This window comes from Aspergillus wentii, assembly GCF_001890725.1.
Source record: "Aspergillus wentii DTO 134E9 unplaced genomic scaffold ASPWEscaffold_2, whole genome shotgun sequence".
Classification (NCBI taxonomy): Eukaryota; Fungi; Ascomycota; class Eurotiomycetes; order Eurotiales; family Aspergillaceae; genus Aspergillus; species Aspergillus wentii.
Window position 1 is genome coordinate 4982533 of NW_024467833.1, and position 27292 is coordinate 5009824.

Genomic DNA, 27292 nt, shown 5'->3' on the forward strand with positions numbered 1-27292 from the left:
ATGCGACAATCAATGCTCGATGAAGTTTAGCCGCACTGTTAGAACAGCTAGTCAGGAGAAGATCAGCGCGATCGGCCGGGAATTGAGTTGGTTTGGGCAATCCGGAGGGAAGCAGAAGGTAATTACCGTGAAGATCGTGAAGAAATTGATACCCAGTCTCAAAATTGGGTTTGTAGTATAAGACTATTTACCTTTCGATTAAATTAATAACGGCGTGTCAAAACATCCATAGCCCTTGACCACGTTCATCTCGTCGACATCTTCATGCTTCGTCTTGAACGACCATCCTGCGACGGAATTCTGCAGCATCTCGCCCTGTTTCCAGAGACACGTTCCGAATATGCCCAGCTCGGAGATGACCTCGCCGGAATCGATTCCTAGAGAGGAAAGTAGGACATTCATCACTAATGGCGATGGAATGCGTTCCATCAGAATATACGCACCCCAGCTGGACTCGGGGATCGATGCGAGGAAATCTGGAATAGCATCGCCAAACACATTGTGTCCTCCTCCTTCTAAAGAGGGTTTCAGAATGTAGTCCTTTGAGAGTATCGGATCAGTAGCAAGACGACGAGCATCTGATTCATTCAGAGAATACATCTTGACAAATGTAGACCGGATAAACGCAGCCTTTTCTTCTGAAATAAACCGCTCGAGAACACCAGCACCTGTCAGAGCATGCTGGATCTTCTTGAAAGTGCAGATATGAGCCAGAAGAGACGGACATTTGATGGCCAGCGATGCTTCCAGTCGCACGCGGGCTGCGATTCCAGTCTCGTCATATTCGTGTGCTTCATATCCAGCACGCATGTAGACAACAGAAATCTCCACCGTCTTGGAGAGCCATGGAGGATGAAAAAGCAGTTCGCCAGTGCCTGCCAAAGAAGTGCATTCAAGCACATCGCCAAAGTCCAGTCGATATGCTGGAACGGGCTGCTCTCGATTCCACAAGGCATACTCGATCGGTCTTTCGTCGGCAATGTTGAAATTGTTGGGCTGCACAATAAACAACACTGCCGTGTCTGACTTCCCCCCATAGGCCGTATGAGCAGCTGCAAGACAGTCTGCGAGCTGCTCGATATTGTCATTCTGTGGAAGGGCAGACAGTTGTACGCTGTCTTCGTATGCCCCCGTCCGGGCAAGATAACGGTGCATCTTGACGACTTTGTCTGCGTGGGATCCTCCCGCACATGAAAACGTGTTGAATTCGACTTGTTTCAGAGATACTTCAGGGTTCCTCAATAAATCAGATGGGCGATCTGCATGAAGCATATAATCCGACCGAAAAATGCCAGCAGAAACGGGCTGGGAATACCCCGCTTTCTGGACCTGCTGGTGGACATTCCACAACACAGCAGCCAGGGGATCGATGGGCAGGAGATCTTGAATAGCCTCAAAGATCCACTGCTCGTCTTGAGCGACCGCGCAGTACAGCTCGTTGTAGATGGACTGCAGCTCCAGCGCGCGATGGAACTGCGCCCGGGGGAACAGCGTGGGAAAGACAGTCACGCCGATCGGATGGGACAAGACGCTGTGGTCGGTTTGGGTCTGCACGCGTTTCAGCAAGGAGCCATGGTTGATCTGCCAGTCGAGAATCTGCGAGGTCAAGAAGAGGCCCTGTTCTTCGGACAGTTCGGGGGGATATTCTGGCTGTTCTGTCGAGTCGGACATGGTGTGCGGATGTGGTTGTTTACACTTTGCAGTTCAATGGAAATAAATAACCTGGCTGTCCTCCAACCTCGTATTCAGCCTTATTATTAATTTTACTTCTAGCTGTCCAAAAGTTGATTATGGAAAATATCAAGATAATTGCTTTATTACATGTGTCAACAGAATGCTATATATATCATAGTAGGTCACTACTATTATTGTGCTATTATAGCCCAGTCGTTTCTTTTTGCTCTCTATTTCTACAGCCGGGGGTTCGATTCTCGCCCTTTTCATCTCTTTTTGTTCGTATGAATTTTTACACTTCCAGTCTATATTCAATTATTGCAGCAAGCCATCTTCTTTTATATATTTTCCAATGTTTTCATCAAGTAGTACAATGTTGGTGGTGAAAATGCATGAATACAGAATGGTTGGAAATATATAACCGCTTAGCGATGGGCTATATACTAAGATATATATATATATATCTTAAAAAAAACGGATTAGAAAGGATCTAGACTTGTTCTAACCGAATATCTACAATCAAAACTGAAAAAGGATGCGAGAGCAAGTCTCCTGCGCTGCTTCGATCTTGTTATCATTGCAGCATTCTCGAGCTGAAGTTCTGAAATACTCTCTTATCGTCCTCTTTAAGACTATTGGGAATGCGTTTAGGGGGATTGAATATTCAGATCTGAATGAGCAAGATACGATGGAATATAGTATAAGATGAAGTAGATCAATTGAAATCGCTCAAGTACACCAAAATAAACAAATGCAAACCAGATAGGGTATTCACAGAAACATGCTAGGAAAGAAACAGATCATATCTAGTTACCGCAGAGAACAAAGTCACCATTGTTGTTGCCATGGCGCATGATTCCGCAGAACTTGGCAACGCTCCTCTTCTCGTTCCACTCGAAGACGACACGGTCAGGCTGGTCGCGGGTGTCGGCACCGTCGTAGGCCTCACCAGGGTCGTTTCGGTCAATGACAAACTCGGCAGTAGCCCTGCCGCAGTTGAAAGGCAGATCCTCGCGGTTGCCATAGATATGGGGGTAGTTTCCTGTGCGTCGTTAGTAGAAATATCGATTGATCAATGTGATGGTAACTAACCGTGCCCGACTTGCTTGCCATCGTAGGCATATTTGGCTCCTGCGACAAAGGCAAGCTTGGCCTGGTTGGCAGTGTATGTCGTGGCCGAGTATCGGTCGGTGGCAGGACAGGCGAAGCTTCCACTGGGCTCTTTGTCAATGCTCAGGCCATCCGGCTTCTTGCCACGCTTGTCGACCTTTTCGATCTCGACATCGGGGCGGTAGTTATCGTCAAAGGTGACAGTGACGTTGTATTCAGGCCAATCGGGCTTCTCGATATGAACGTTGGAGTGCTTGTCGTCGTCGTCCTTGATACCACGCTTGTCGACCTTTTCGATCTCAACGTTGGGGTGATAGTGGTCATCGAAATCGACATTGACATTGTATTCAGGCCAGTCAGGCTTCTCGATATTGATATCAACAGGCTTGACATCGCGAGACTGGGCAGGGTAGGCATTGGCAACATTGGACATGGCAAAGGCCAGAAGGGTGTTGAGAGCGACGTTGCGGAGGGAAGGCATTGTGATGAGAGCAGATGCTTGATAGAGATAATGAGATGGAAGGGAGAATGGATCGATAGATGGAGGATTGATTGATTGATTGACTGTGTTGATGGATAGAGAATATGGCGAGTTTCGACGACCTCTTTATACCTGACTTCATCTCATTTTGGTGCTCTGAATCCAAGATTCTGCAGCCAAAGGGGCCAAAACCGTATCCAACATAGCCCCATCAAGAAACAGTATAGAAGTCAAGAAGTGAAGCTATTTCTGTCCTTCTGGTCAGTGCTTCTGTGGCATTGAAAGTGGTTGAGAAAATGGCCCCATGTCGATCGCTCGTATGGAGCCACTGGCGATTGCTGGAATGGAATGGAAGCAAGAAGTACGGGGCATCTATAGAATGCTGAGTGGTAATACTAAGAATAAGGATTATATGTACAAGTAACTATAGGGAATTCATATTTGAATAGACTCAATTGAATGATTCCAGGAATATTGATGTGTTTGGTATAATACAGTTGAACATCATCTACAGACCTAACAAGGTTCTCCATACCCACTCACATAAACATCTCACAGAAGGAAGAAAACTTATTCAGCCCCCAATAAGGCTGTCCTGCAGACTTTCTGCGGCCCAAAATAGTCCACTTTGAAGAACAGCCCCAGCCCCCAAGTCTGTAACTTGAAGCAATTCAAGCTCTGCACAGCCAACATGGGGGCCATTTCTGATAGGCTGTGTGAGGTGGAGATATTTATACCTAACCAATGATAATTGACGTACGGTCGATCATTACCGGATTTACCGATCAAGCCTTGCTCCAACAGGCTTGGTGTGATATTCTGGCCCTATCAGAGAATGGCCAGAACCAACACAGCCCAGCTCAGCCCCTCGTCAAGTGACATTTATCTCTGTTCTTCGTATAAGTCACCATTGCATCTGTGTTTACTGATCAAGAACATTGCATTATCAGTTACTCTGAATTATCTTCCACACCATGGATATTGAATACGATACGTACGTCGCAGCCAGCGTCAATCCCAAATACCCTCCACCCACAGAGCTGGTTTTGGCTCTCAAGTCACTCGTGACAACTTCCACCCCAGCAGAGGACGTCGCCAGACAGAGCGTGTCCGGATTCATTGAGGGAACACAATCACATCCCTACCCTGGTGCTTTCCATGGTCTGCTATTCGCTTTGATTAGGAAATACACAGAGCAGAATGATCGATTTGTAGACTTTATTGTTGCACTCGAAACCCTGCCTGACCCAACAGGGGAGATCAATCAACTGGCGGGATTTAATGAATACATGACCGAGTTTGCCTTTGACTGTAAGTCTTCTGATGACGAGTGACAATGCAAAGCTGACTCGACAGATGTTGATCGCCCTTTCTCTGATCCTGAGCCCAACGTATCGCGTCAAGGCTGGGTAAACGTCAACGCTTTTACAGCCAAGTTGCACAATCGGGGTCTCCCAACTTCTGGCCGTCAGCTTGTCCGTGGTGGTCAGATCTTGAGAAGAGCGCTAGAAAGAGCCCAATGGGAGGTATACCACCACCCAGACATTGATGAAGATCTCGAGGACTTTGAAGATGATGAGGAGGAGGAATACTGCCAGAGGCGAGATCGCTTCATGGAGGAAATGGATATCAGAACTCTCAACGCCAATGCGCCCGCCGCAGCACAGTGGATCAAGTACTGTGGCAAAGAGATTTATAACATGGAAGGGTCGCTGGGGAGAGAAGTAACGATCATTACTACCAAGTGGACAGGGAAGCCTCCAGGCTGGTCAAAGGAACGATGGGCATTCTGGAAAGAGAGGTTCGAATGGATTGCCGGTGTGACTGCACTGGATCGAAAGACCCGAAGGATTGCAAAGGAGACAGCAGAGGAGATGAGCAGGATTGAGCAGGAATAAGCGTTATGACTATGATAGAGTATGTGACATGATATGAATGGTTATTTCCCTTTTGCAAGATCTCCACGAAGTTTCTGTTTCTCATTGACATTGAATTCGATCGCAAGAGAGGTGATTTGTGCTTGCTACGCCAGTCAGTATAGATCGTAGCATATGAAGACAGACATACTATGATAGTATGGCCCAATGTCTCTCGATTCTTGGGTTCCCATCCATCAGGGAATCTCTCTTCACCAAGCCATATTTTTAAATCCTTGACATTTCCGCCAAAGATGGAGTATATTAGTGCGTTGTTACCGGAGCCTATTAGATTAGCAATGCACTGCTGGAAAGACAGAAAACATACCGAAGAATTCATGCAGAAAACTCCAGGTCAACGAGTACTGGCCATTGGCGCGTTTGCATTCGGCTCGACGCAGGCCAGAGTAATACGAAATGTCCTTGCAAGAGAGAGATTTGTCATTCGACGCGTGGGCAAGGAATCTATCGACTAGATCCGCATGTGGATAGCTCTGATCAGGGCAAAAGGCGATATCAGGACGGGTAAATGAAGCATCGTGTTGGACAACCTGAAGTCTTAGTATACATCAAGATATCCGTTGTTGCACTCACATTCAAAGCATTTAGATCATGCAGATTGATCCAACCCCGTCCTTGATCCAGTTGTACGGCAGCAGCGGTGAGTTGTTTGGCGAGAGTCGGTGAGAGGTTGTATGCATGCTGGATAGCATGGATTATGTGTTTGTAGTCGATGTTGCGGCCGTTTCGAGGGAGGATTCCTGATCGCATTAGACGGAATAGACATCAAGGGAGATGGCTTTACCGTGGTTGGCGAGGCTATTCAAACTGTTTTTGTTAGGAGAAGAATCTATTATTGGACTGGGAAACATACCCAGGACACGGCGATCGAGAGTCCTCCTTGGTCGGAGCGATATATTCAGGCCAGATGCCCGAGTGACCCGGATGCCCAGGGGATATGACATTGCCAGGAAGACGAGAGGAGAGGAAGAGGTTCACAAACTATCTCGTTAGATAGGCGATGTAAAAGTGGGAGTACTTACAGCATAGAGCAAGTCGACAAGCTGCAGTAGTAAGGCTGCCAGGAGAAAGAGGAGGAGCCTGACCAGCCAGGTTATAAGCCGGACCAGAAGGTTTAAAATGGTTTTCAAGAAGACGAGCATTGCAATGATCAGAGTGGAAGACGCAGTTTCATGTTCACGTATGCAATCGGGATATAAGAGAACTAAGAAAGTGGGCGAAGAAGAGACTAAGAGCAAACAGCTCTTGTGATAGTGATAGCAGTGATTCCCTAGGCGCTATAGCCAATTCCAAAAGGCTGTCATTTAGCTTTGACATGTTCTCGTTGGCTGCCACAGCTTACTATAACCTGTCACTGTGGGCCCAGTATATTCAAATTTCCAAAACAGGAAGGAAGTGATGCTGTACTGCATATTAGTGGGTCAGACTACGTGTGTTCTGGCAAACGGTCTCTCATGCTAACCGCTTACAGTCAATGGCTCATTCTGTTCACTGTGGACTGGCAGATGTCTCAATTTTTGGATTTACTGGCCAATGGAATAGATCCAATAGCAGGCTGGCCGTTCACAGACAACGCCTACTAGTTGATCCGCTGGTGGAGATTCTGACAGCCTCATGTCAGCTCCACCCTGCATGTAGTTCCTAAATCGAACAGGCAGATCCCGAGGTTCTTTCAAATCAAAGCCTCGGGATCTGTGCCTTTACCGGTGGTATAATTGGATGATGAGACGTTCATGCTGGATGGCGTTGACAGACAGCGCGTAAGACTGATAAAGAACCTTGCCTAATATGTCCAACTTAGGGATGCTATATCGCTGTTAACCAGCCGGCCTAATGCGTATTAAAAGAACGAGCACACTCCACTTCTGTATAGCCTCCACCGACCGGTTTGTATACTAATACTAATAAGCCCCCACAGTATACTGTAAGCAGCCCTGTCAATCCCTCAAAAGGCGCTCCATTTTCCACCACCCACCGATTCGATAAAAACAATAGTAGTCAGATATCAACCAGGAATGGAAGCCATTTGAGATGCTATTCTGATCGCAGAGAATGTCCCCAGTGACATGATATTAGGCTGCAAGATGTAAGGCTCCATGCACTTATATATCAAGTGGATGGCATCCTGTAAGGAGGTTGGAAGGACCGCAGCCAAAGGCCCTAGTAGCGGTACACTCTACAGGACAGGAGCGGAACTGCCTGGATGTCAAGGATATACGGAGATAGACAGAAGGCCTGAGAGAAACTGCTTTTTGACATTTCTATAATCAGTTCATATTTTACTTTAGTAACTTATTTTTTTGTATATTTAGATATCCATTTCCAGCCTTAAAGAGGGGTAGCCAGGCTAAATTAGGCCGACTTTAGCCGAGTTTGGATCACCTGAACACTAACAGCAACGCCACAAACAACTCATTCTTGATCAACTCAATACACTCCATCGCGGGATAATGTCAGACCAGTCAGTCGAAGAGGTTGTCAGCTTTGTTCAGGCCCTCCGTCGAGGACCTGGAGGCGCAGTCGCAGTCCTGAAAGATGGTGAAGTCGTCAGCCAACATGTCTGGGGATATGCCGACATGGAGAAGCGCATACCGATGACGCCTGAAACACGGATGCCCATCTGCTCCATCACCAAACAGATGCTTTGCATGCTAATGATGGACTTGGAACGTGACCCGCCAGCAACAGCACCAGCACCGGGAGAATTCCGCAGGCAGCTCGAGAATAGACTGCGTCAGGTGTTGCGACCTGAAATGACCCAAGACTCGGGGCTGACCATCCAGCATCTCTGCAATAACCAGTCCGGCATTCGAGACTACTGGGCCTTAACTACACTGTGGGGAGGCAGGCCGGATGGCCAGTTTTGCCTGCCAGACGACGCCGACAAGACGCTGGAGCGACTGGCATCGTTCCATTTCCAGCCTGGCACACAACATTCCTACGCAAACACCAACTTTCATATTTTGGCACGGTTGATTGAAGATGTCACGCAAGAGCCACTCGAACGTCTGCTGAAGGAACGAATCTTCCTCCCTCTTGGGATGCAGACAGCAGTCCTTGCCCCAGACACAGCCTGTGCTCCTACTCCATGCGTTGGATATGACGGTAACACGCGCTCCGGGTTTGTCCCTGCAGTCAATCGGATCCAATGGTCTGGCGATTCAGGAATTGTGGCATCGCTGTCCGATATGATCGCATATGAGAGATATTTGCACTCCAAGTGGGATGATCCAGAGAGTGTATATCGCGCCATGGCTGAACCGCAGACGTTCGATGACGGGGTTCCTGCGCTTTATGGCAATGGTCTGTCGCATGTTAAAATTGGCGGAGTGCTCACTGTTGGCCATGGCGGTGCTCTTCGTGGATTCCGACTTCATCGACGCCATGTGCCGTCGGAACGATTGTCTGTCGTGGTGATGTTCAACCATGAAGAAGACGCCGAGGATACCGCGGGATCAATTCTGCGGCAGCTGATCGACCGACGTCGGGAATCAATGGCCATGAACATCACTCCAGCGACAGGTTGGTATGGCATTTTCTTCGACCCAGTCGACCGGTTGACAATCAATTTCAGCCCAAACTCGGTTCCTGGGCAGCTCAAACTCAAGTATGCTGGATGCGATGAAGTGCTGGAGCTGGTTGATCCATACCAAGCTCAGTCTGTGACGATGACGGCAACACTCCAGAACGATGTTGTTATTCTGCACCGACTCGAAGATAATAAAGTCATCCACGCCAGATCGATCGACTCGGCGGTGGAGAGTTCCTCTGGACCTACAGACTACCGGGGCGAATATTACTGCGCCGACATCGATTCTACTTTTCACTGTACTGGCCATGGCGAAATCCTGTACGGCGCTTTTGATGGTTTTCTGGGACAAGGACCGGTGCATATTATGCAGTATCTGGCACAGGATATCTGGTCTCTTTATTGTCCTCGTGGTATGGACGCACCGGCACCAGGCGATTGGACTGTTGCGTTTCGCAGGGATGAGAATGGTGTCATTGATGGAGTGACTGTTGGGTGTTGGTTGGCAAGAAAGCTCGAATTCAAAAAGAAATAGATGGAAATGATGCTAGACAGAATGCGACCATTATGAATGCTGAAATGAGAACAACAACTCATTTTATACATTGGCAAAAGCAAATATAAATGTCTGATAAGCATATGACGCGCTTGGACTCACAAGACGCCACAGAATCTGGCATGCAATTTCAAGCGCCTCTTCGTATCCACTGAAATATGGATAGGTCTATCTAGGGGGTGCTTTGTGGCTGCTCCAAGGACTATCACTGCATTATCTTACCCATATTTATATTCACTCTTCCTGTTTATACAGCAGCTTTCTATTGTTGATTTCTATATAGATTAGGACTAAGTATACCACGTTTTAGATTTTGTGCGACGATTCGAGACAAAATAGATAAGATCCTGTACAACAACCAGAACCAGACCAGACACAGCCAGGATAATCATGATCAGTATTCCTCTTGGATAGCTGGGATGGTATAGTTAGCACCGAACAACGAGTACTTCTGTAGACTAAACATACAATGAAGACGCTTCATCATGGCGGAATATCTGTGTCCCAGCCATGAGACCAGCCGTGGCAGTCATTACAACTTGAAAGGTCAGTAACAATCAGAATAAAGAAGAAGACGGCTTACACATTCTGCAATAGAAATTATCAGCTTGATATAAAAGGAAGGGCAGGTCACTTACGCCACGCTGATGCTTCGTTCTGCTGGACTCTTGCAGTTAATCTGGATCCAGGCATTGTGAATCGGATGATATCCCACAGCCAGTCCATTGACTGCCGTCCACAGTCCAAACCGACCCCATTTGCCAACATGTGGCTGTACGACTCTCAGGACGATCAGCGTAATAAGATAGCTAGCGATTGCAAGCATGACAGTAAAACCACGCCTGCTTGTTCTGTCGCTCAACCATGCAAAGAATAAGACGACAGGGAGAGTCAAGAAACTTCCAATGGCTGCAAGAGCATTTGCTTCTATTCGCGTGAATCCCAATGCCATGATGATGCTTGGACTGTATGTGGTAAGCGGACTCCACGTTGCAAAGACACAGGCAGTGGCGATGAAATGAGGCCATTTGCGAATATCCGTCAATGTTTTCCACACGACGTCGATTGGGATATGCTGGGCTGGAGATTTGCTAGTAGATTGATCGACTGAAGCAATTTCTTGTTCCGAGTCACTCTTCTGTATAGTCGATTCCAACCTATTGTCCTTTCTCTCCGGGAGAAAGGAGATTAACATAATGGACACTGTAATCGACCATATTCCTTCCACTATACACCGTCAGTGCAACCGAATCATAGTTGAATGGAATAGAATACCCAGGAAGATCCATTGCCATCCAGAAAGGCCCCCCTTGCCGTCCAACTTCAACAATCCCGCTCCCAGTAAAGGCGAAACAGCAGTTCCGCCAAACATGCCGAAGAAAAAGACGGCGATGCGTTTTGTCAATTCTTCTTTTGTGTACCATGTTGACAAGGTATACATTGCACCGGGGATGTACCCTGCTTCTGCCAGACCGAGGATTGTTCTTGTGGCCAGAAATCCTGCTCTATTCTGAACGAAAATCTGCAGAGCAGCAATGACGCCAAATACAAATATCTGGCCGCCAATCCAGAATCGCGGACCAACCCGCTGGAGTAACATATTAGATGGGATCTCCAATACAATTACTCCCAGAAACATCAGTTGGTTTCCAAGGTTGATCGTATTCTGGTCCACGGAGATGGCAGCTGCGAAGCCCCCCGTCAGTGCACTGGCAATGTTTGTTCGATCCAACTGGTACGTCGCAAAGCCGACAAGCAGAAGAGGCAGAACTTGGAAATCGGCTCTTGGGATTGTTAAAAATATCTGTTATATGAAGTCTGTATACTTACTTTCTTCGGGCTCGAAGGGCAGACTTGCTGTCATGTTGATCGACATGATGCACACACCCAGACTTATTCTCTAAGTACATTGACATGATAACAGCAGCTAAATAACCTGATTGTCCAAACTGAAATGTCCAGAGACTTTTACTCTGTGATGCCATCAGGGACCTTGGTGGTGATTGATGCACCTTTGGGATGATAAGATGAGCATTTTTCTGCCTCGAAAATCTGTTGACAGTGTGTATAGCTCTGATAAACCTTTATCAGAAAATTAATTCTGCTGATTCTGAAAAATAATGATTGAATTTGTTGGTGATATATATTTTGTAGGGTTCATTTTTTTTAAAGAATTTGAATGGTTGTTTAATTACATACTACAAGACCCTATGTAAAACTGTTAAGAGATGAGACTAAACAGATGCGAACCTTTGAATTTGCAAGGAGTATTAGCAAAAGTCATATCTGTTAGATTGTATGAAAACAAGCAAAGGGACTATGGCATAGCATGGGTTACTCGAAAGGATACATGGTTATGTTGTACTGCCTCAAGTACACCTCAGGAATGTAGTACAGGAATAGACCACCAGGAAGTGAAGTTCCCCGCAATTGAGAAAATAGCCATGAATAAATCAACATTTCATCAGTTAGTGATTGAATACTGTATGCCTCATTTTTAAAAAAAAGAAAAACAAATGCCACTCGACCTTAGCCCTAGCGTTAGTATTCTGGCGGGAATGGCTTGTGTAAACCTTGTCCCACGTATGAAGCTTAATAGTGTGCTATCCTGGTGACACTCAGTCCGACTATGCCATTATAATTGAAGGACATTCTGATCAGTGACACCCACAGAGATACAAAGGTGACGTTGGCTCAAGTATGGATTGCGAATATCAAATAAACCTAACGTCGTGACCCGGACCAACTGCAAGGCCAGATGGCTCAAACGAAACGATTATACAGAAGAATAAACTCTTCCCCTTTTGTCATCGACTTGACTATCTGGTGATCCTTTAAAGCCATTTTTCCATGTCGATTGCCAGGCCTGTACAGTACTTGACGATCCTCCCTGAGCCCTTTGATTATGCCGTTTTCGACTGAGCAGCAACACGATGAATCCTCATCAGACAAGATAGAGCAGCAGGACGACACAATACGGGAGAATCCTCGCAGACATGTTCCGCCGGATGGAGGATACGGATGGGTTTGCATGGTGGCAGTCTGTTTGATCAACGCGCATAGTTGGGGAATCATCAGTGTCAGTTTGACCTTTTCCGGCATGATTAACCATCTTGCTAACATCAACCACGGCCTATGCAGTCTTTCTTTCCTACTATCTGGCCCACGATGTGTATCCCAACACTGGCCCCTTGGTCTACGCCTTCACAGGCGGACTGAGCATCGCTTGTGGTCTCCTAGTCGCTCCGCTGGTTACGTTCCTCATCCAAGTCGCAGGAACTCGGTTTGTCCTCAACGTTGGTATTTTCTTCGAGACAATATCGCTCATCGGTGCGTCCTTCGCCGTGGAACAATGGCATATGATACTGAGTCAAGGCGTTTGTTTCGGCATCGGGATGGGATTCCTCTTTGTTGGGTCCGTTGGGATCGTTCCCCAGTGGTTCCACAAATATCGTGGCATTGCAATGGGAGTCTCATCAGTTGGGACTGGCTTAGGTGGCTTGATATACTCACTCGCTGTGGGCGTGATGATTCCCAGGCTAGGTCTGGCCTGGTCATTTCGCATTCTCGCCATCATTACGTTTGTCGTCAATGGAATAGCTGGGAATCTGCTCAAAGATCACAACCAAGCCATCGGAGGACATACTGCTGCCTTCCATCTCCCATTCTTCAGGCGTCCCCAATTTATTCTCTTTCTTGGATGGGCGATATGCAGCGTGATCACGTTTGTAGCGTTGCTCTTCACGGTATCAGATTATGCCTTGTCAATTGGCCTCAGCTCCCACCAGGCGAGTATTGTTAGTGCTGTACTCAACCTGGGACAGACTGTTGGACGGCCATGTGTAGGTCTATGCAGTGACCGATATGGTCGGCTGAATATCGCTGCATTATCCACGTTTCTCTGTGGGCTCTTCTGCCTGGTCATCTGGGTTTTTGTAAACAACATGGGCGTCCTCTGTCTATTTGTGCTATTGGCTGGTGCTAATTCGTGCACTTATTTTGCAACGGTATCGCCAGTCCTGGCAGAGATTGTTGGACTCAAGGGTCTTTTGAGTGCTCTGAGCATCAACTGGTTGTTTCTCGTTGGGCCAACGCTCTGCGCAGAGCCAATTGCTCTTGTATTGCGCAACCAGGGATTTGGCAATGGCTATCTGCGAGTGCAGTTATTGACTGGTTTCCTGTATATTGGCGCTGCGGCATGTCTTTGGATCGCTCGAGCATGGAAGGTCTGTCAAGTGCGTCACTTTGGGAGAAATTCTGAAATCGGCACCGTGACGGAACAAAAGGGCCTGTGGGATCTAGCTGGAATAACCCGAGGAACCGTTTGTGTAAAAAGAGTCTGATCAAGAAGTGGATATTACAAGAGAAATTGCTGAAATAATCCATTCGGTAGTTGAAGAATGACAAGTAAAAATCTGAAATGTGCGATAGAGCGACAGGCAGCAAGGCAGACCCGCTGCTAAATCTCAGGCACTGCGCTTCTGCCTAATGCGACATGAAATAAAACGCTTGGAATTCAACTTGAATTTTCATTTATTGACACTCAGTATGCCTTCAGATACAAAAAAATACAATGCTTTCCTGGCTGCTTGGACAAAGGATGCTGAACCTCCATCACCAGAGCTACTGTCGGCCTGGACAAAACTCTTGAAGGATCATTCTGTCCCAGCTTCGGACATAGCCAAGGAAGCTGTAATTCCCATCGCAAAGCGACATGAAGCCTCCAATCCTCTTGGCCCAGAATGTATCGACATCTGGCGCCTCCTGGTAGATACAGTTGAAAAGATGACGGAGCAGAATGATCGACTGGTGGAGTTTGTGGTCGAATTGCAAAAGCTCCCGGATTGCGACCAGGGATTCCATGATTTACCACAATTGGCTCAATACCTGAGCGAGTCTTCATTTGACTGTACGTTCACCCTTATTCAGCACATTGAATAAACTGACGAGGGATAGACATTGACGATGGTCGAAATCGCGCGAAACGCCAGGCCTGGGCGAATATAAATAGATTTACAGCCAAGCTCGGTGCTCTGGGTCTTCCACCTACTCCAAAGCAGGGGCCAAATGTCGAACTGGGAGGGATTGTGTTGAGGACAACCCTTGAAAAACCGTGGACGTCGACGGCAATCAAGGCGCTGAATGGTTGGGTGCCCGCTGCCGAGCAGTGGATCAAATACTGTGGGAATATCATTTACAAAAGCCAAGGCGACATGGAAAGCGAATGGCCATCGATGTGGAAAGGCAAGAAGGGTTGGTCGAGGGAAAGATGGTCATTCTGGAAGCAGAGGTTCTTTTGGATCACCACATTGCGGCCATTGACAGAGCGCACAAGAGAGATTGCAAAGGAATGCGCAGATGAGATGACCAGAATCGAGGAGAGCCGGAGTTGAGCACCATTTATTATAGTATCAATAGCAATTAACCTGTGTCTTATAAGGAATAGACCACTGATATTCATGAAAGGATCTTGGGTTACGTTTATACCATTGTGACCAGTTATTATTTAATCTATGATTATCACTGCCCGGGAGACTGCTTGGACAAATATATGCATTGAACGGAATTCGTAATATGGACAGCTGGCACGAAATGCCAAAAAGATGCAAAACGAGATTATGTATCGGGGGCTATGATATACATGAAAAAAAGGGGTATCAAGAGAAGGTACGACTAGACTCAATCCAGTTCGTAACGCATATGTTCTTGCGCTGGCACCTCAACCGGCGGCTTGTCAACAGGCTTGTAGGCCTCGGAGAGTTCAGCTGGCCTAACTGGGTCGGCCGCGAGTTGCTGGGGCTGCATTGTATGCATCGGCTGCATCGGCTGGAGGGGCTGCTGGGTTTGGTCGTCGGGGATGGTCTGCATGGCCGCTGCGTTGTTCCTGCGTCGGCGGACAATCGCCCAAGCAGCCACTGCCGCAATGATGATGGCTCCGGCGATACCGACACCAACGCCCACACCAACCTTGCCGCCGGTCGAAAGGCCACCGGACTTCTTGCTCGAGCCGGAATCAGACAAGGGCGTCCAGTATCCATCCCAGGTTTCCTCCCACGAGCTAGACGATCCTTGGATGGTTTTGTCGGAGGGGTTGATGGTCGTGACCGCAGTGGCCGGCAGCGATGGGCCGGGCGCTTGGGCCAGAAACCAGGTGCCCTGGTTATCGGTTCCTTGGAAGAAATTGGCACCGACAAAGGCAGCCTGGAGAAAGGCCCTTCCGAGAATCGGGTTGGCGTTGTCTTCATCGTATGGGAAGCAAGGGAAGTAGGAAGTGTTTTGCGAGACCAGAGGCTCCTGGAGAGTCAAATTCAGGAGTTGGAAGGGGACTTTGATGGTGAAGTTCTTGTTGTTGGCACTGTCCTTGTCAAAGGTGAAGGACAAATAGGTTGGCGACGAGACAATGTCGTTGTACTGGCTGCTGGAGGTGTTCCAAAAGTACAGCCCGAGGCTTTCGTTGAAGCTGACCGGGAGCTCAGCAGCAATGGCATCGCAGCTGTTCTTGGGCAGGTAGAGATACGGCTTCGTCGGGTCGGCGGTGACCGAGGAACGTCGCGCGACGCCATCGCTCTGGACGAAGAGACCTTCCTTGCTGGTGAAGTTGAATGGCGATCCTCCGGAAGCAACACCAAGACCGATGTCCTCGAGGCCGATTTGCAGCGCACCGCTATTGGCTGCATTCAAGACCACGGATTGTGCGCTCACCTCGCCAAGCACGCGATTCTGGTCATAGCCGCCGAGAAGCAAAGATCTGGTGACGGAGGGCTCGACGGATCCGATATGCAATCCGTACGAATAGGACGGGATGGAGGAGTCGTTGTAGAGGTACCAGTTGATGATGTTGGTGCCCCCGTTTGTCGGATAGAATGGATAGGGACCGCCCAGCGACAGAGTGCCGACTTGCGGCTGGTATTGCGCGCCGCCGGGATAGGTCTCGTAGGCTTCCCAGATGGCGGACATGCTGACATTGGGCACGGACGAGCCAAAGGACATTACGGTCGAGAAGTCGCTGAATCGACAGCCGCCATCGGTACTGAAGCTGCAGCTGTGCCAATTGCTGGGGTTTTTCCAGCTGATTGGATAATCGATGGCGGAGATGTTGACAGTTCCCGCGCGCTCCGCATAGCAGGTGGAGGAGAGGGTGGTGTTCTCGCACAGTTGGGACTGCATCACGTTCGAGGAGCCGATGTCGCCGGGATAGAGGTCAACCGAGTATTTATCGCCAATCGTCGTACTGACTGCACTCCATGGGCCATCGGGCCCGTATTCCTTGGTGGACCAAAGGACATTGAGGGGACTTGCTGCGTGGGCGCTGCCCAGCAGTGCTGGAAGCCAGCAGAGCGGATGCAAAAGACTCGGCATGGTATCAAAAACGAACGTGTGACACCGAAAGAGTGTCGAGAAGGGAAAACATGAAGAGAAGAGCGAAAAAAGATGGAAAAAGGATTGAGGGGTGCGAGGAGAGACGGGCAAGGCTGTGCCAGTGCGGCTGTCCGACTAGTTTTGGGGGCCAAAGTTGTTGTTTTGTATCAAAGCAGCAGGGATCGGCCCATGCGCGGAGTTGGTCTGGCTGTGATAGGCTGATCGTCATCTCGCGGACGGACAGACAGCTGGAGGGCAAGGCTGATTCAGGCCGGCCGCATCCTTCTGCTGACGTTTCTTCCGGTGTTAATTAATTCTTCATTATCTCGAAACTGGCGGAACGAAGAGAAGAGAATGCGTTGGAATGGCAAATCTTATAATGGCGATGTTATCAGTCACCGAAAGTGTGCTAGCCGAAATTTGTCATTCTCGGAGTGAACACGAGCTTTGGCCGATGAGGAAGGATTCTGTCGCGCAGGGCCAATGCCTGATTCGATGCTGATCGTTCGGAGTTCCTTCCTAGTGGGTGACGATCATCCAAAAATGAGTATCCAGCGAGAAAAGGGTCAAGACCAAGTGCCAGTCTATCGAGCTTATTTAACAGAGTGTTGACGGGAAATTCAATTGCCAACAATGTTTCTGTGATAAAAAAAGACCCAGAAAGCTTAAACTCCGCGCTGGTCCATCTTTCCACACTAGCTCCAAGTATCTCCGAAAAATGTCTGACTTGAAGAGGCCAATTGTTCCTGCAGCCTACACAGCAGTTGGAACGGTTGCAAAATCTCCATAAACGGTCTTCACATCCAACTCATCGTGGATCGTCATCTCTATTTCCATTTCGACACGGAGTATTCTGACGCATTTCTTCACAGCCTGCAAGGCGGTTAATATCACGTGGATGCTTACCAAGCAGAGGGTGTAGATATTGCCCCAGATGATGAGAAAGTTATGTGCCTATGGTTTTATAAAACCATTAGTTAACTTGGCAAAGTGCAGTGGAAGAAGCAACATAATGCACCGAGTCTGTTTTTGATGATGTTTGTATTAAAGTCAGTAGAAACAATGTTGGGGTTGTGGAAATATATATTACTCAAAACACCCTACAAAGGTGTTTAAATCAACACAGCCGTTTGTCTATTCTTTAGACTTTCTTATAGTATCATATCAAAGAAAGCAGTGCATTCTCCAGTCATTCTGATGCATCTCATAGAAAAAACAAAAACGAAGACCAGAGTCATGAATATATCAATAGAGATAGCATATGGGGAGCGATGTTTTCGAAGTCTATTTAAAGTCCTTGATTAACTTTATGAGAACGTCATAATTTTGCTGTCGGCTAATATCAGTATACGAAGACAGAATTTGATAAGAGTGAATCAAAATAATAAAATCTCTATGAGCGATAGCAAGCCCCCAATGCCTATAATATATTGTAAACTTAACAATGAGGAAGACCAGCTTTGCTATCATTATACACTGATTAATGAGCGATGTATGTAGCAGTTGAGAAGAGAGTCATCTTTATTGGGACTTTGATCAGCTAACCACGAAAACCTTACTTTATCTTACAAATCATAGACCAATTCCTTTGCAAAGTAGTTCTTCAGTTGACGATTTATAAGCGTCGCTTTCGCTTTTTACTCCCCGCCGATGATTGATAAGCTCGATCAAAACACAATATTTGCTTTTTGCCAGGTTACATATATAGTTGGGATGATATCAAGGGTTCTTTATAAACTATTGTCAGATAACTATCGTCACTTAAAGTACTTCCTAATCATCATTCTGAAACCTTTACCTTCCAACATCCATAAAATGTCTAATATCCTTGCTGTGTTCGGAGCCACTGGCCAACAAGGCGGTTCAGTCATTAGCCATGTGCTGAATGACCCAGAGCTTGCCCAAAAGTACAAGATCCGTGCCATCACTCGCGATGTGAACTCGACAAAGGCCCAGCAGCTTAAAGAAAAAGTTGAAGTTGTCCGTGGCGACGTGTTCAAACCGGCCTCCCTTGAGACAGCTTTGACTGGCACGCATACGATTTTTGCTATGACAACACCTTCCCTTGGCCCTGACGGCTTGGAAATCGAGTACAATAGTGCCAAGGCAATTGCAGATGTTGCCATCCAGAAAGGTGCTCAGTATATCATCTTCAGCACTCTGCCGTCAGTTAGCGAGATATCTGGCGGCAAGTACACCCGAGTCTCGCCCTTTGACGCCAAGGCAAAAGCTGAGCAATACATTCGAAGTCTTCCTATCAAGAGTGCCTTTTTCTCGGCGGGATCATTTATGGAGAATTTCAAATCCCAGGCTTTCTTACATCCACAAAAAGCTCCGGATGGCACCTGGGTTATGGCCCGTCACCTCTCCCCCAAGACTCAGTTCCCCTTGATCGACGCCGTTGGAGACTCCGGCAAGTTTGTCGGTGCCATCCTCGCCCAGCCTGATAAGTACGAAGGCAAGACATTTTGTGCAGCCACGGCACTGTACAGCTTGGAAGATATAGTCGCCATCATGTCCAAGGCCACAGGCAAGACTATCGTCTACAAGCAGATCCCGCTTGACGAGTTCAAGAAAAGCATCCCGTTCATGGCGGATATATTTGCTGAAGGGTTCAGTTACATGGACGAGTTCGGCTACTTTGGCCCAGAATCTGAGAAGTTGGTTGCTTGGGCTGGTGAGAACGCCAGAGGCCGACTGTCCACTTTAGAGGAGTACTTGGAGGAGCATCCATTCAATCTTGAATAAACTTGTTAATATTTACACTTACTGTGCCACACTGGTCTAAACACATTAATTCATTTATCAAATTTCCCAGCTCAAGTGATTGGACTTCATATATGTTTAAGATCACCAAGAATTGAAACGTAATTGTATAAAACTGCGCGATATCAGAAGAAATTTAGAATAATGACCACCTAATATCCTATTCAGCTTCTACCAGCTTATCAATGATTAACTCAATAACCTCATTGTTCTCAATTTCAGAGGCGCCTTGGGCCGTTAGCATCAAACTGTCGTCTTTCCAATTACTGGTGCTGCTCATCTTCATCCTGGTATTGAGTCACTCCCCAAGAATCTCCAGTGGGTACCGCCTGTAAGAGCTACAGGAGCCTCCTAATGTTCACATGCTGGGCATGGTTTGACGAGCCTCTAATCACCGACTGGAGAATTATCGATTAATAACTGGGGAATGAAGTTGGCTAGATGGGTGGCCCTTTTGGATATCAAGGGAGGGCACAACTATCTGAGATTATTTCTATAGCAATAGGAAAATACATATAGCCAGTATGCGGGAAGCATATAGTTTGTATGCTGAGCAACAATATGTGCACCATTATGTTTGATATTTTTTTCAAAGTATTACCTTTCAAGCCGATCTTCTCCATCCAGACTGAATACAAATTCAATTCCAGCCTTCTCACAAGTATCCTTCACCGGGTCGAACGACTCTCGTATTGAAACAGGAATCTCATATCTCGGGGTCGGTCCTTCTTCCCCCGCCGTGTCATGGGAAGATTGATCAAGGTCATGGGGCTGAATCTCGATTTTTCCAAGGACAGGAAACATATCTTTATGAGAGACGAGCATCTCTTCCAAGTTCGCCGTGAGCACATCAAAATCCCTTATCTGGTAGTCCGCGATGGAGAGATACTCCAGCGTAGACGGGAGAATCTCCACAAAAGTAACCGTGGGAACTTTTGACATGGGACCAAAATCGAGAAGATTGCGCAGACGAATACGCAGCTCCCGCAGGGCCGTGAACTCTTTTAGGCAACCGAACCAGCCATTGCTAGGATGCCCCCCAGCGTGGAGAATATTCTCGGCCTCACCTGGCCCGTAGGAATCGTTGTCAATCGGCTCCACGTCGCCGATATCGCTTAGCCGTAGCACCTGAAGACTATGCTTCTGCGTCGTGATCAGGGGATGGTAGAAAGCGCGAGGCCGGAACTCGACGTATCGATTTGACCAATCGGCGCAGTCATCGTGCTGATATTCGAAAATCTCCAAGTTCTTGCATGCCGTGATGAAAGTCGCGAAGCCGTTGCTGCCGTTGCATCGTGTGTATGTTTCGCCGATGAAGCGGAGTTCCGTGATGCTTGAACTGGCTGGGGGTGGTCTGGCAGCCTCGGGCAAGGGTTCCTCGTCCTCGTCTTCCCAGACGCGGTGAGCTTTGAACATCTTCATTGATGGAAGACGGAAGAATGGAATGAAGAAGGCTGAATGGTTGCTGTTCTTCATGTCGTCTGTTGAAGAGTGGAATTCTTCCAGATGCTGCAGGGCAGGCCTGGTGTCGAAGGGCTTCTGGCGCGTAGCAATGCGCGCCGTAACCGTTTCAAAAAAGTCATTGCAGCAAAAGGGCTCAGTTTTGAGGACCCGCAAGTTTGGCATCAAAGTCAGCATGAGAGCGAACCATGCTTCATCATCGTTGCCGTCCAGACCTTTCTTCCATTTGTCCAGTTCTTCTGGACAATGACTGATCTTTTCCAGCACGGGGTGGAACGGGGTGGTGTCAAATTCCGTCCGATAACCGTCACATAGCCCCCATTGGCCAGTGTCGAATTTGCGTATTGCAGAGGCGAGATGGAGGTTGTGCAGGAGAGCAGAGGCTAGACGAGCGACGCCATCGAACTGGTCGAAGTCATCCTCGACTTTCAGACGAGCGTAGACTCTGGGGAAGAAGAGCTTATACCAGCGACGACACACTGAAAGTAGTCTGATTCTATCTTTTTGCGTGTCTATCTGGTCGCTAATCATAAGCAGAATCTCATCAGGGAGGTCCATTTTGATGCGAAGAGGAAGTGATGAAGCTGACATGTGTTTTGTTCTGTGGTCTGTCTGCGGTATAAAATCCTTTTATAGCAATGTCTAGGTGCCAGACAGGATCTGCGGGGCGAAGAAGCCTGTATGAATTGGGGGCTGATTTTAATTCACTGATCGCCTTCCAATGATGGAGATTAGGCAGCCAACATCTCGAGCAGGCATAAATCCCCTGACAATCAAGGTAACATGAACATCTCTACATGAATCTATCCATAGAGTTAGACAGTACATGCGACCACAGGGTGGGGTGGGGAGAGCAGGGCTTCTCGTCCACTTAACCGCACTTAAGCCACTGAGAGGAGAAAGTTCAACCGACTCTTGAATCCGTCCCAAATTCAATGTTATTTTATCATGCAGACTCTTGAAGCAATAGGATATATCCTGGGGGCCTTTGAGCATCGGATTCAAGATAAAGATTCCAGATGGCTACGTGGCTGATGTTTGCTTTGTTTGCGATCTTTGGACTGTTTGCAGCCGATCAAGAACGTCTTTGTGTTTTGGTGGCCCACCACAAGCGTCACTACTACTGGCCAGTAAATTAGGCTACCTCGCATATTTACATTCTAAACCTATACTATGGTTCAACTTCAGGATCTTCCAACAGAGATTTTGTCTGTCTGTCTCTCTTTTGTTGAAGAATCGGATGATTTAGATGAGGAACAAGGTCGCAAGATCAAGGTCGAGAATTCTGATGTGCGCAATCTGTTCAATGTTTGTCTGGTGTCGCGGCGGTTTCGAGAGCTAGCACAGCCTCTTTTGTTCCGCTCTTTTGAGATGGATGATATAGATACCAAGTCGACAATTAGGTTTATCCGAGCCATTACCACGCGCCCACAGCTCGGCGAGCATGTGCAAATCGTCAACATCATGGACATAGGCCAAGACGATCTTCCTCCTGGGCACATACTGTCTGCTGAGGACAAAGAGTTTCTCACTTGTGCTATTCAAGATCTCAAGTTGGACAGCAAGAAGAAGGAAAAGACATGGTTGGCAGCCCTGGACCAGATGGATCAAGGCGTCTTCCTGGCTCTGATACTCAGTAAAACACCAAATCTTCGCTACATCTCCATTCCTGGTGTGATGCAGTCAATGAAACAAGTCAATCAATTGTTTGCCCGGGATCCATCATTCCTGTCCAAGCTGGAACAGGTCCACATTGAAGGGGACGGCGAGTGTTCCGGCTTCAACATCGCCACTTTTCGTGAATTCTGTACACGCCCTCGAGTGGATTTCATGACCATCGATTCCGGCAATCTGACAAGTGCCAACTACCCTGCCTCTTGGTCCCAGGGTACAATCACACCGCAGACGATCCAGTTTCGCTTCTGTCATGTGGATCAAAGCAGCGTCATTAAGCTCCTCCATGCATGCAAAAATATCAAAACGTTCATTTTCTCCAACTGGGACAATGGCTTGACAGGAGAATTGGTTGACAGCTCCTTGCCCACATTCAACGCAGAGCATCTTCACGAAGCCTTGCAGCCACACAGGGAGAAGCTCGAGCACTTACATATCGAATACCACCTCTCACAAGACCACGCCTCTATACAAGGCCTGATCGCACAGCAAGCTCTGCAGCCGAAAATGCCCTCCCTACTCGATTTTCCTGTCCTCCACACCCTCCATATCCAGCATTGCCTTCTCCCCGAGCTCCCTGATTTCCCTTCTTCCTTGAGAGAGCTCTGGATCCGAGACTGCACGTCCTCAATCCGGAACATGACTCACCATATCGCCAAAGACGTCCGCAGTGGCAAATATCCAGAGTTGGTGAAGATCATGGTCCTGGCCATGGATATAACCCATCCTATCCGATGGCCTGGGCAGCGTATTCCTGATGGCAAAACACCCGCAGATTGTTTCTTTAGTCTGCGCGATCTCTTCAAGGACACAAAAGTCGATTACCAGATTGTTCCGCATAAGAATTCTGACCTTGACGAGGATGATTATACAGATGAGGGTGACTATGCGGATGACTATGCGGATGATTATGGGGACTATGAGGACTATACTCCTGAGGCACTGCGTGGGGCCGGCATGCGTGGTATCATGGAGGAGGTTGCGCGCGTGATGGAAGAACGGATGCAGGAGTAACACGGGGCACCCTTCGCCTGCCATGGGAGGCACAAGAAGATGAGCATTGATGAGTGGTAGACGTCTCAGATGCACTGGTTATTTTCGGTATTATGTGAAGTCATTTGTATCATTTGTAATTATAAATTCTGTTTTGGTGCCTTCTAAGAGGCTGACTATTAATCAGTGCAACATAAGTTGTACATTCCATCTTTTCAAGCATGATTAGCATGACAATGTTGCTGATAGCAACATAAAATCCAGTATTGTTGACAACAACCAATCACGAAAGCAAGGATTAAACCTATAAACATAGAGGAGAGCGGTGTTTGGTGAAACGGAAACACCCAAGGTCTCGATCTTCAATACGAACGGGATCGAGGATGAGAAGGAAGCTCCTGTGGAGACCAGCAACAGTGACCAACCAGGACCATCAGGACAGACTGATGCCCAGGACGAGTATCCGCAGGGTTTATGACTAGTCCTGCTTGCTGGAGCATCGATCATGGGCGTTTTCCTGATTTCTCTGGATCAAGTGAGTGCATTATGGTGGTTTCGCCCCAACCTCCAAAGCCATGATTGTGGGTCGGGCTATCGCGGGGACGGGCGGCGCTGGCATCTCGGTGGGGCACCAGCATCGTTGCGTTCAGTACTCCAAAAACGCGGCCGGTCCTGATGGGCATCATTGGACTTACTCATGGTCTTGCTGCTGTTCTTGGACCATTGGTAGGTGGTGCCTTCACTGACAGAGTCACTTGGCGATCTTGCTGCTGTGTTAGTACTTGTTTTCCCCCATCTTCCAAGTGCTGCCAAGCCCCCCCCTCCAAGATCAGTTTAAAGGAGAAGCTGCTGCAACTAGACCCAGTGGGCAACGTGTGGCCATGGTAGCTATCATATGCCTTCTCCTGGGCCTTCGGTATGGAGGCACTACTTCTCCCTGGAATAGTAGCGAGATCACTGTGGAGTGTAGCACCGTATTAATTCTTCTTCATGGGTCACCTTATTCTTCTGTTTTACTATCTGCCCATCTACTTCCAAAGCATTCACGGTACCGGCCCGGTCGAATCCGGCGTCGATAGCCTCTCCATGGTGATCGCAGTGGGTATCCGTTGCGCTATTGGTGGTATGGTCATCTCAAAAACATATAAGGCATTAACTTTTAGCCCTAAGTTCCTATTTGGTATGTTATGTAACATTAGCTTTTCCTAGTTGAACAAATTAGGTTTGACATTTTGAAAAGTTATCCTACCACGTTTTTACAGCTGGCAATAAAGTTTCCACCAACGTGATGGGCCACTCTTTCGACCCGTCAACCAATGCCGGGGGAGAATATCCAAAAAAAGCATGTAGAGTCTCACAGCCATTGATAACTTTATAAAGAATGATCAAGCATCTATTATAGATGCAGTAGGTTGCCTTCAACTATTCTCAACTACCGCCATAGGCAAATAGGTACATATGTTTGCGTACAGCTGATTGCTTGACAATCCATGCTCGATTTCAAGGAGCTCGAACCAAGCCATGGTAGTTGACATGAGTTGGCAGTTGACCGGATGCCTTGCCCCACCAGCTCGGCCATAGCAAGGCCACTATCTGTAGCTAAAGACACGATGTTGTCTAGGTAGGCAAACCTATCATCCTCCTGCACCTGTCCTGAAAGAGCCTGTTGATCTCCATCGAGCATTCTCCTCGTTGAAATATCAGGTCGGTATATGTGAAGATATATCCTTCGATGTCTATGACTGAGAACAACATTTTTCCCCATTGATTTCACCCTCCTACGGACGTTATATATCAATGTTGAATCAACCGCCTCCCACACGTGCGAGCAAGCCGAGCATTGCAACACCACTCGATACATATCTCCGGAGTGGCACACCTGATGAATGGAAGAGGTATTCTGCTAATGCGGATCTTGAGTCGCAGCAGAGCCCGAGAATCTGCTTTGCCTCAATACGATATCTGCTTCTCACAATCTACCGCCGCCTCTTTACGCTGGTATACTGTGCCAATGCAATCGCATTTATTATTGTTATGGTGAAGAGCAGACAAAAACAGCTCCCCTTTATCAACGCAGCCGCGATTAATCTCCTGATATGCGGTCTTGCGCGACACCCAATGGTGGTAAATTCCATCTTTTGGATCATCTGCCGCATCCCACGGTCGGCACCCCTTGTGCTCCGCAGGCTTGCTGCAAAAGCACATCATTATGGCGGCGTACATAGTGGATGTGGTGTGGCAGCCTTCTTGTGGTACACTGGCCTCGTGGCGATTATATCCCAGGAGTATTGGACTCTTCCAACCTCAGGAACAGTCACCGTCCCTGTGCTGGTGCTATCCTACGTTTTACTCGCCATTCTCCTTGCCATGCTTGTGGTCGCATACCCGACTTTCCGCACCAAGTTACATGACTATTTTGAACTCACACACCGATTCGGTGCCTGGTCCGCCGTGGCGCTTTTCCTGGCCGTTTTGTTGCTCTTCTCGGACCAGGCACGGCACGCAGACGGTCTAACGCTCGGGAAGTACCTGATCAAACTCCCCGCCTTCTGGTTCGTCCTTGGAATTATCGTGACAATCATCCACCCTTGGCTCCTGCTGCGGCGGGTGCAGGTCTCCCCCGAGTACTTGTCGCCCCATGCTGCCCGGCTCCACATGGACCACCAATCGACAGCATTCGGAAAGGTGATTGCCCTCTCCAAACACCCACTCCACGATTGGCACAGCTTTGCGACATTTCCTGATGACCCTTCCGGCCGGACCTTTTCTTGCATTGTGTCCAAAGCAGGCAACTGGACATCACGATGCATTGATACACAACCGACTCAATTATGGAAGCGTGGCGTGATGATGTACGGCTTCATCCATGTGATGCGTGTTTTTCACAGGGTGATTGTGGTGACCACTGGATCAGGAATAGGGCCCTGTCTTTCGTTCCTAAGCGAAAGCGATCGTCCCCCGATGCGGATCATCTGGCAGACGCGGAGTCCCATCCGGACCTATGGCAGGGACGTTCTGAACTTAGTGCAACAACTAGACCCCAACCCACTTCTCATCAATACGAACAGTAGTGGGCGGGTGAACATGGTGCCAGTGACTCGGGAACTATTCCGCGAGTTTAACGCCGAAGCTGTGTGTGTGATTAGCAATCCGACGCTTACCAAGAAGATCGTCTTTGAACTCGAGGCCATTGGAGTGCCTGCTTTTGGGCCCATTTTTGACTCTTGATTTTGCATGAGACGGGTCAGAGAAATGAGAGATATGAAGATGTACATAATATGATGATAACCAGTCCCACATCCACGCAACTCAGCCGCTTGTCAATGTGTTGGTCCTAAAGCAGCCTTGTCGTGCCGCTCGTGGCGCCACCAAATACGAGGAAGTTTGCCTAATATATTTTTCAGTGATAAATGTAACCTGACTAGTTACATTTAATTAATTAATTAATTAATTTATCCCCTGGCCTGGCGAACTTGTGATAATTAGCGTATCATTATATAATCTTCATTCTTAACACTTCCTCAAGTCGATATAGGCTTCGAAACCGACAAATTATTTTTCATGAAATCCTTGGTTGATGGCTTTGGTATTGTCTAGAATCTAGACTGCTCACATCTCGGGCCGCCTTCCCACCACACTTTGCCAAAAAGGTCTTTCTAAGATTGATGGTCAGCCGCACCTAACCTTATCATATCTGACTAGCCAATGAATAGTTACAGAAACCAGAAGCCCCTTGCAACAACTAATAGCTT

General features: G+C 47.8%; 13 protein-coding genes across 13 annotated transcripts; 7 read left to right on the forward strand and 6 right to left on the reverse strand.

The window, feature by feature from the left end:
* Window positions 1-198: 198 nt before the first annotated feature.
* On the reverse strand, window positions 199-1671 carry ASPWEDRAFT_169778 (glutathione synthetase; the record flags this gene model as incomplete). Its single annotated transcript, XM_040830513.1, has 1 exon — window positions 199-1671. The coding sequence occupies one exon, from the start codon at window positions 1669-1671 to the stop codon at window positions 199-201; it is 1473 nt and encodes a 490-aa protein (XP_040693630.1).
* An 809-nt stretch (window positions 1672-2480) lies between these two features.
* Window positions 2481-3265, reverse strand: ASPWEDRAFT_25743 (uncharacterized protein; the record flags this gene model as incomplete). Its single annotated transcript, XM_040832771.1, has 2 exons — window positions 2481-2716; window positions 2767-3265. 2 exons carry the CDS (start codon window positions 3263-3265, stop codon window positions 2481-2483), a joined length of 735 nt encoding a protein of 244 aa, XP_040693631.1.
* A 974-nt stretch (window positions 3266-4239) lies between these two features.
* On the forward strand, window positions 4240-5163 carry ASPWEDRAFT_169780 (DUF3632 domain-containing protein; the record flags this gene model as incomplete). Its single annotated transcript, XM_040830514.1, has 2 exons — window positions 4240-4576; window positions 4622-5163. The coding sequence occupies 2 exons, from the start codon at window positions 4240-4242 to the stop codon at window positions 5161-5163; spliced, it is 879 nt and encodes a 292-aa protein (XP_040693632.1).
* Window positions 5164-5204: 41 nt separating this feature from the next.
* On the reverse strand, window positions 5205-6344 carry ASPWEDRAFT_169781 (peroxidase family protein; the record flags this gene model as incomplete). The annotated part of the gene is made up of 7 exons (XM_040830515.1): window positions 5205-5288; window positions 5333-5466; window positions 5510-5732; window positions 5776-5942; window positions 5987-6009; window positions 6056-6183; window positions 6225-6344. 7 exons carry the CDS (start codon window positions 6342-6344, stop codon window positions 5205-5207), a joined length of 879 nt encoding a protein of 292 aa, XP_040693633.1.
* A 1045-nt stretch (window positions 6345-7389) lies between these two features.
* Window positions 7390-9704, forward strand: ASPWEDRAFT_37837 (uncharacterized protein). Its single transcript, XM_040834761.1, has one exon. The coding sequence runs from the start codon at window positions 7653-7655 to the stop codon at window positions 9264-9266; it is 1614 nt and encodes a 537-aa protein (XP_040693634.1). The 5' UTR covers window positions 7390-7652; the 3' UTR covers window positions 9267-9704.
* On the reverse strand, window positions 9578-11203 carry ASPWEDRAFT_736930 (uncharacterized protein; the record flags this gene model as incomplete). The annotated part of the gene is made up of 6 exons (XM_040839364.1): window positions 9578-9701; window positions 9756-9825; window positions 9871-9875; window positions 9926-10514; window positions 10563-11071; window positions 11118-11203. 6 exons carry the CDS (start codon window positions 11201-11203, stop codon window positions 9578-9580), a joined length of 1383 nt encoding a protein of 460 aa, XP_040693635.1.
* A 989-nt stretch (window positions 11204-12192) lies between these two features.
* ASPWEDRAFT_104653 (uncharacterized protein) lies at window positions 12193-13630 on the forward strand (the record flags this gene model as incomplete). The annotated part of the gene is made up of 2 exons (XM_040827668.1): window positions 12193-12370; window positions 12429-13630. The coding sequence occupies 2 exons, from the start codon at window positions 12193-12195 to the stop codon at window positions 13628-13630; spliced, it is 1380 nt and encodes a 459-aa protein (XP_040693636.1).
* A 205-nt stretch (window positions 13631-13835) lies between these two features.
* ASPWEDRAFT_169785 (DUF3632 domain-containing protein) lies at window positions 13836-14680 on the forward strand (the record flags this gene model as incomplete). The annotated part of the gene is made up of 2 exons (XM_040830516.1): window positions 13836-14196; window positions 14244-14680. The coding sequence occupies 2 exons, from the start codon at window positions 13836-13838 to the stop codon at window positions 14678-14680; spliced, it is 798 nt and encodes a 265-aa protein (XP_040693637.1).
* Window positions 14681-14966: 286 nt separating this feature from the next.
* On the reverse strand, window positions 14967-16646 carry ASPWEDRAFT_49803 (uncharacterized protein; the record flags this gene model as incomplete). Its single annotated transcript, XM_040837334.1, has 2 exons — window positions 14967-15086; window positions 15162-16646. The coding sequence occupies 2 exons, from the start codon at window positions 16644-16646 to the stop codon at window positions 14967-14969; spliced, it is 1605 nt and encodes a 534-aa protein (XP_040693638.1).
* A 1749-nt stretch (window positions 16647-18395) lies between these two features.
* ASPWEDRAFT_37841 (NmrA/HSCARG family protein) lies at window positions 18396-19650 on the forward strand. Its single transcript, XM_040834762.1, has one exon. The coding sequence runs from the start codon at window positions 18462-18464 to the stop codon at window positions 19392-19394; it is 933 nt and encodes a 310-aa protein (XP_040693639.1). The 5' UTR covers window positions 18396-18461; the 3' UTR covers window positions 19395-19650.
* Window positions 19651-19824: 174 nt separating this feature from the next.
* ASPWEDRAFT_37842 (F-box protein) lies at window positions 19825-21846 on the reverse strand. The gene has a single exon (XM_040834763.1). It carries the CDS (start codon window positions 21429-21431, stop codon window positions 20010-20012), a length of 1422 nt encoding a protein of 473 aa, XP_040693640.1. The 5' UTR covers window positions 21432-21846; the 3' UTR covers window positions 19825-20009.
* Window positions 21847-22007: 161 nt separating this feature from the next.
* Window positions 22008-23819, forward strand: ASPWEDRAFT_37843 (uncharacterized protein). The gene has a single exon (XM_040834764.1). The coding sequence runs from the start codon at window positions 22047-22049 to the stop codon at window positions 23559-23561; it is 1515 nt and encodes a 504-aa protein (XP_040693641.1). The 5' UTR covers window positions 22008-22046; the 3' UTR covers window positions 23562-23819.
* A 1160-nt stretch (window positions 23820-24979) lies between these two features.
* Window positions 24980-26969, forward strand: ASPWEDRAFT_37844 (uncharacterized protein). The gene has a single exon (XM_040834765.1). It carries the CDS (start codon window positions 25338-25340, stop codon window positions 26766-26768), a length of 1431 nt encoding a protein of 476 aa, XP_040693642.1. The 5' UTR covers window positions 24980-25337; the 3' UTR covers window positions 26769-26969.
* The last annotated feature ends 323 nt before the right edge of the window (window positions 26970-27292 follow it).

Bases quoted from the DNA above. Each gene is read 5' to 3' on its own strand.
- ASPWEDRAFT_37837 (XM_040834761.1), top strand. From the start codon at position 7,653: ATGTCAGACCAGTCAGTCGAAGAGGTTGTCAGCTTTGTTCAGGCCCTC.
- ASPWEDRAFT_37841 (XM_040834762.1), top strand. From the start codon at position 18,462: ATGTCTAATATCCTTGCTGTGTTCGGAGCCACTGGCCAACAAGGCGGT.
- ASPWEDRAFT_37842 (XM_040834763.1), bottom strand. From the start codon at position 21,431: ATGGACCTCCCTGATGAGATTCTGCTTATGATTAGCGACCAGATAGAC.
- ASPWEDRAFT_37843 (XM_040834764.1), top strand. From the start codon at position 22,047: ATGGTTCAACTTCAGGATCTTCCAACAGAGATTTTGTCTGTCTGTCTC.
- ASPWEDRAFT_37844 (XM_040834765.1), top strand. From the start codon at position 25,338: ATGTTGAATCAACCGCCTCCCACACGTGCGAGCAAGCCGAGCATTGCA.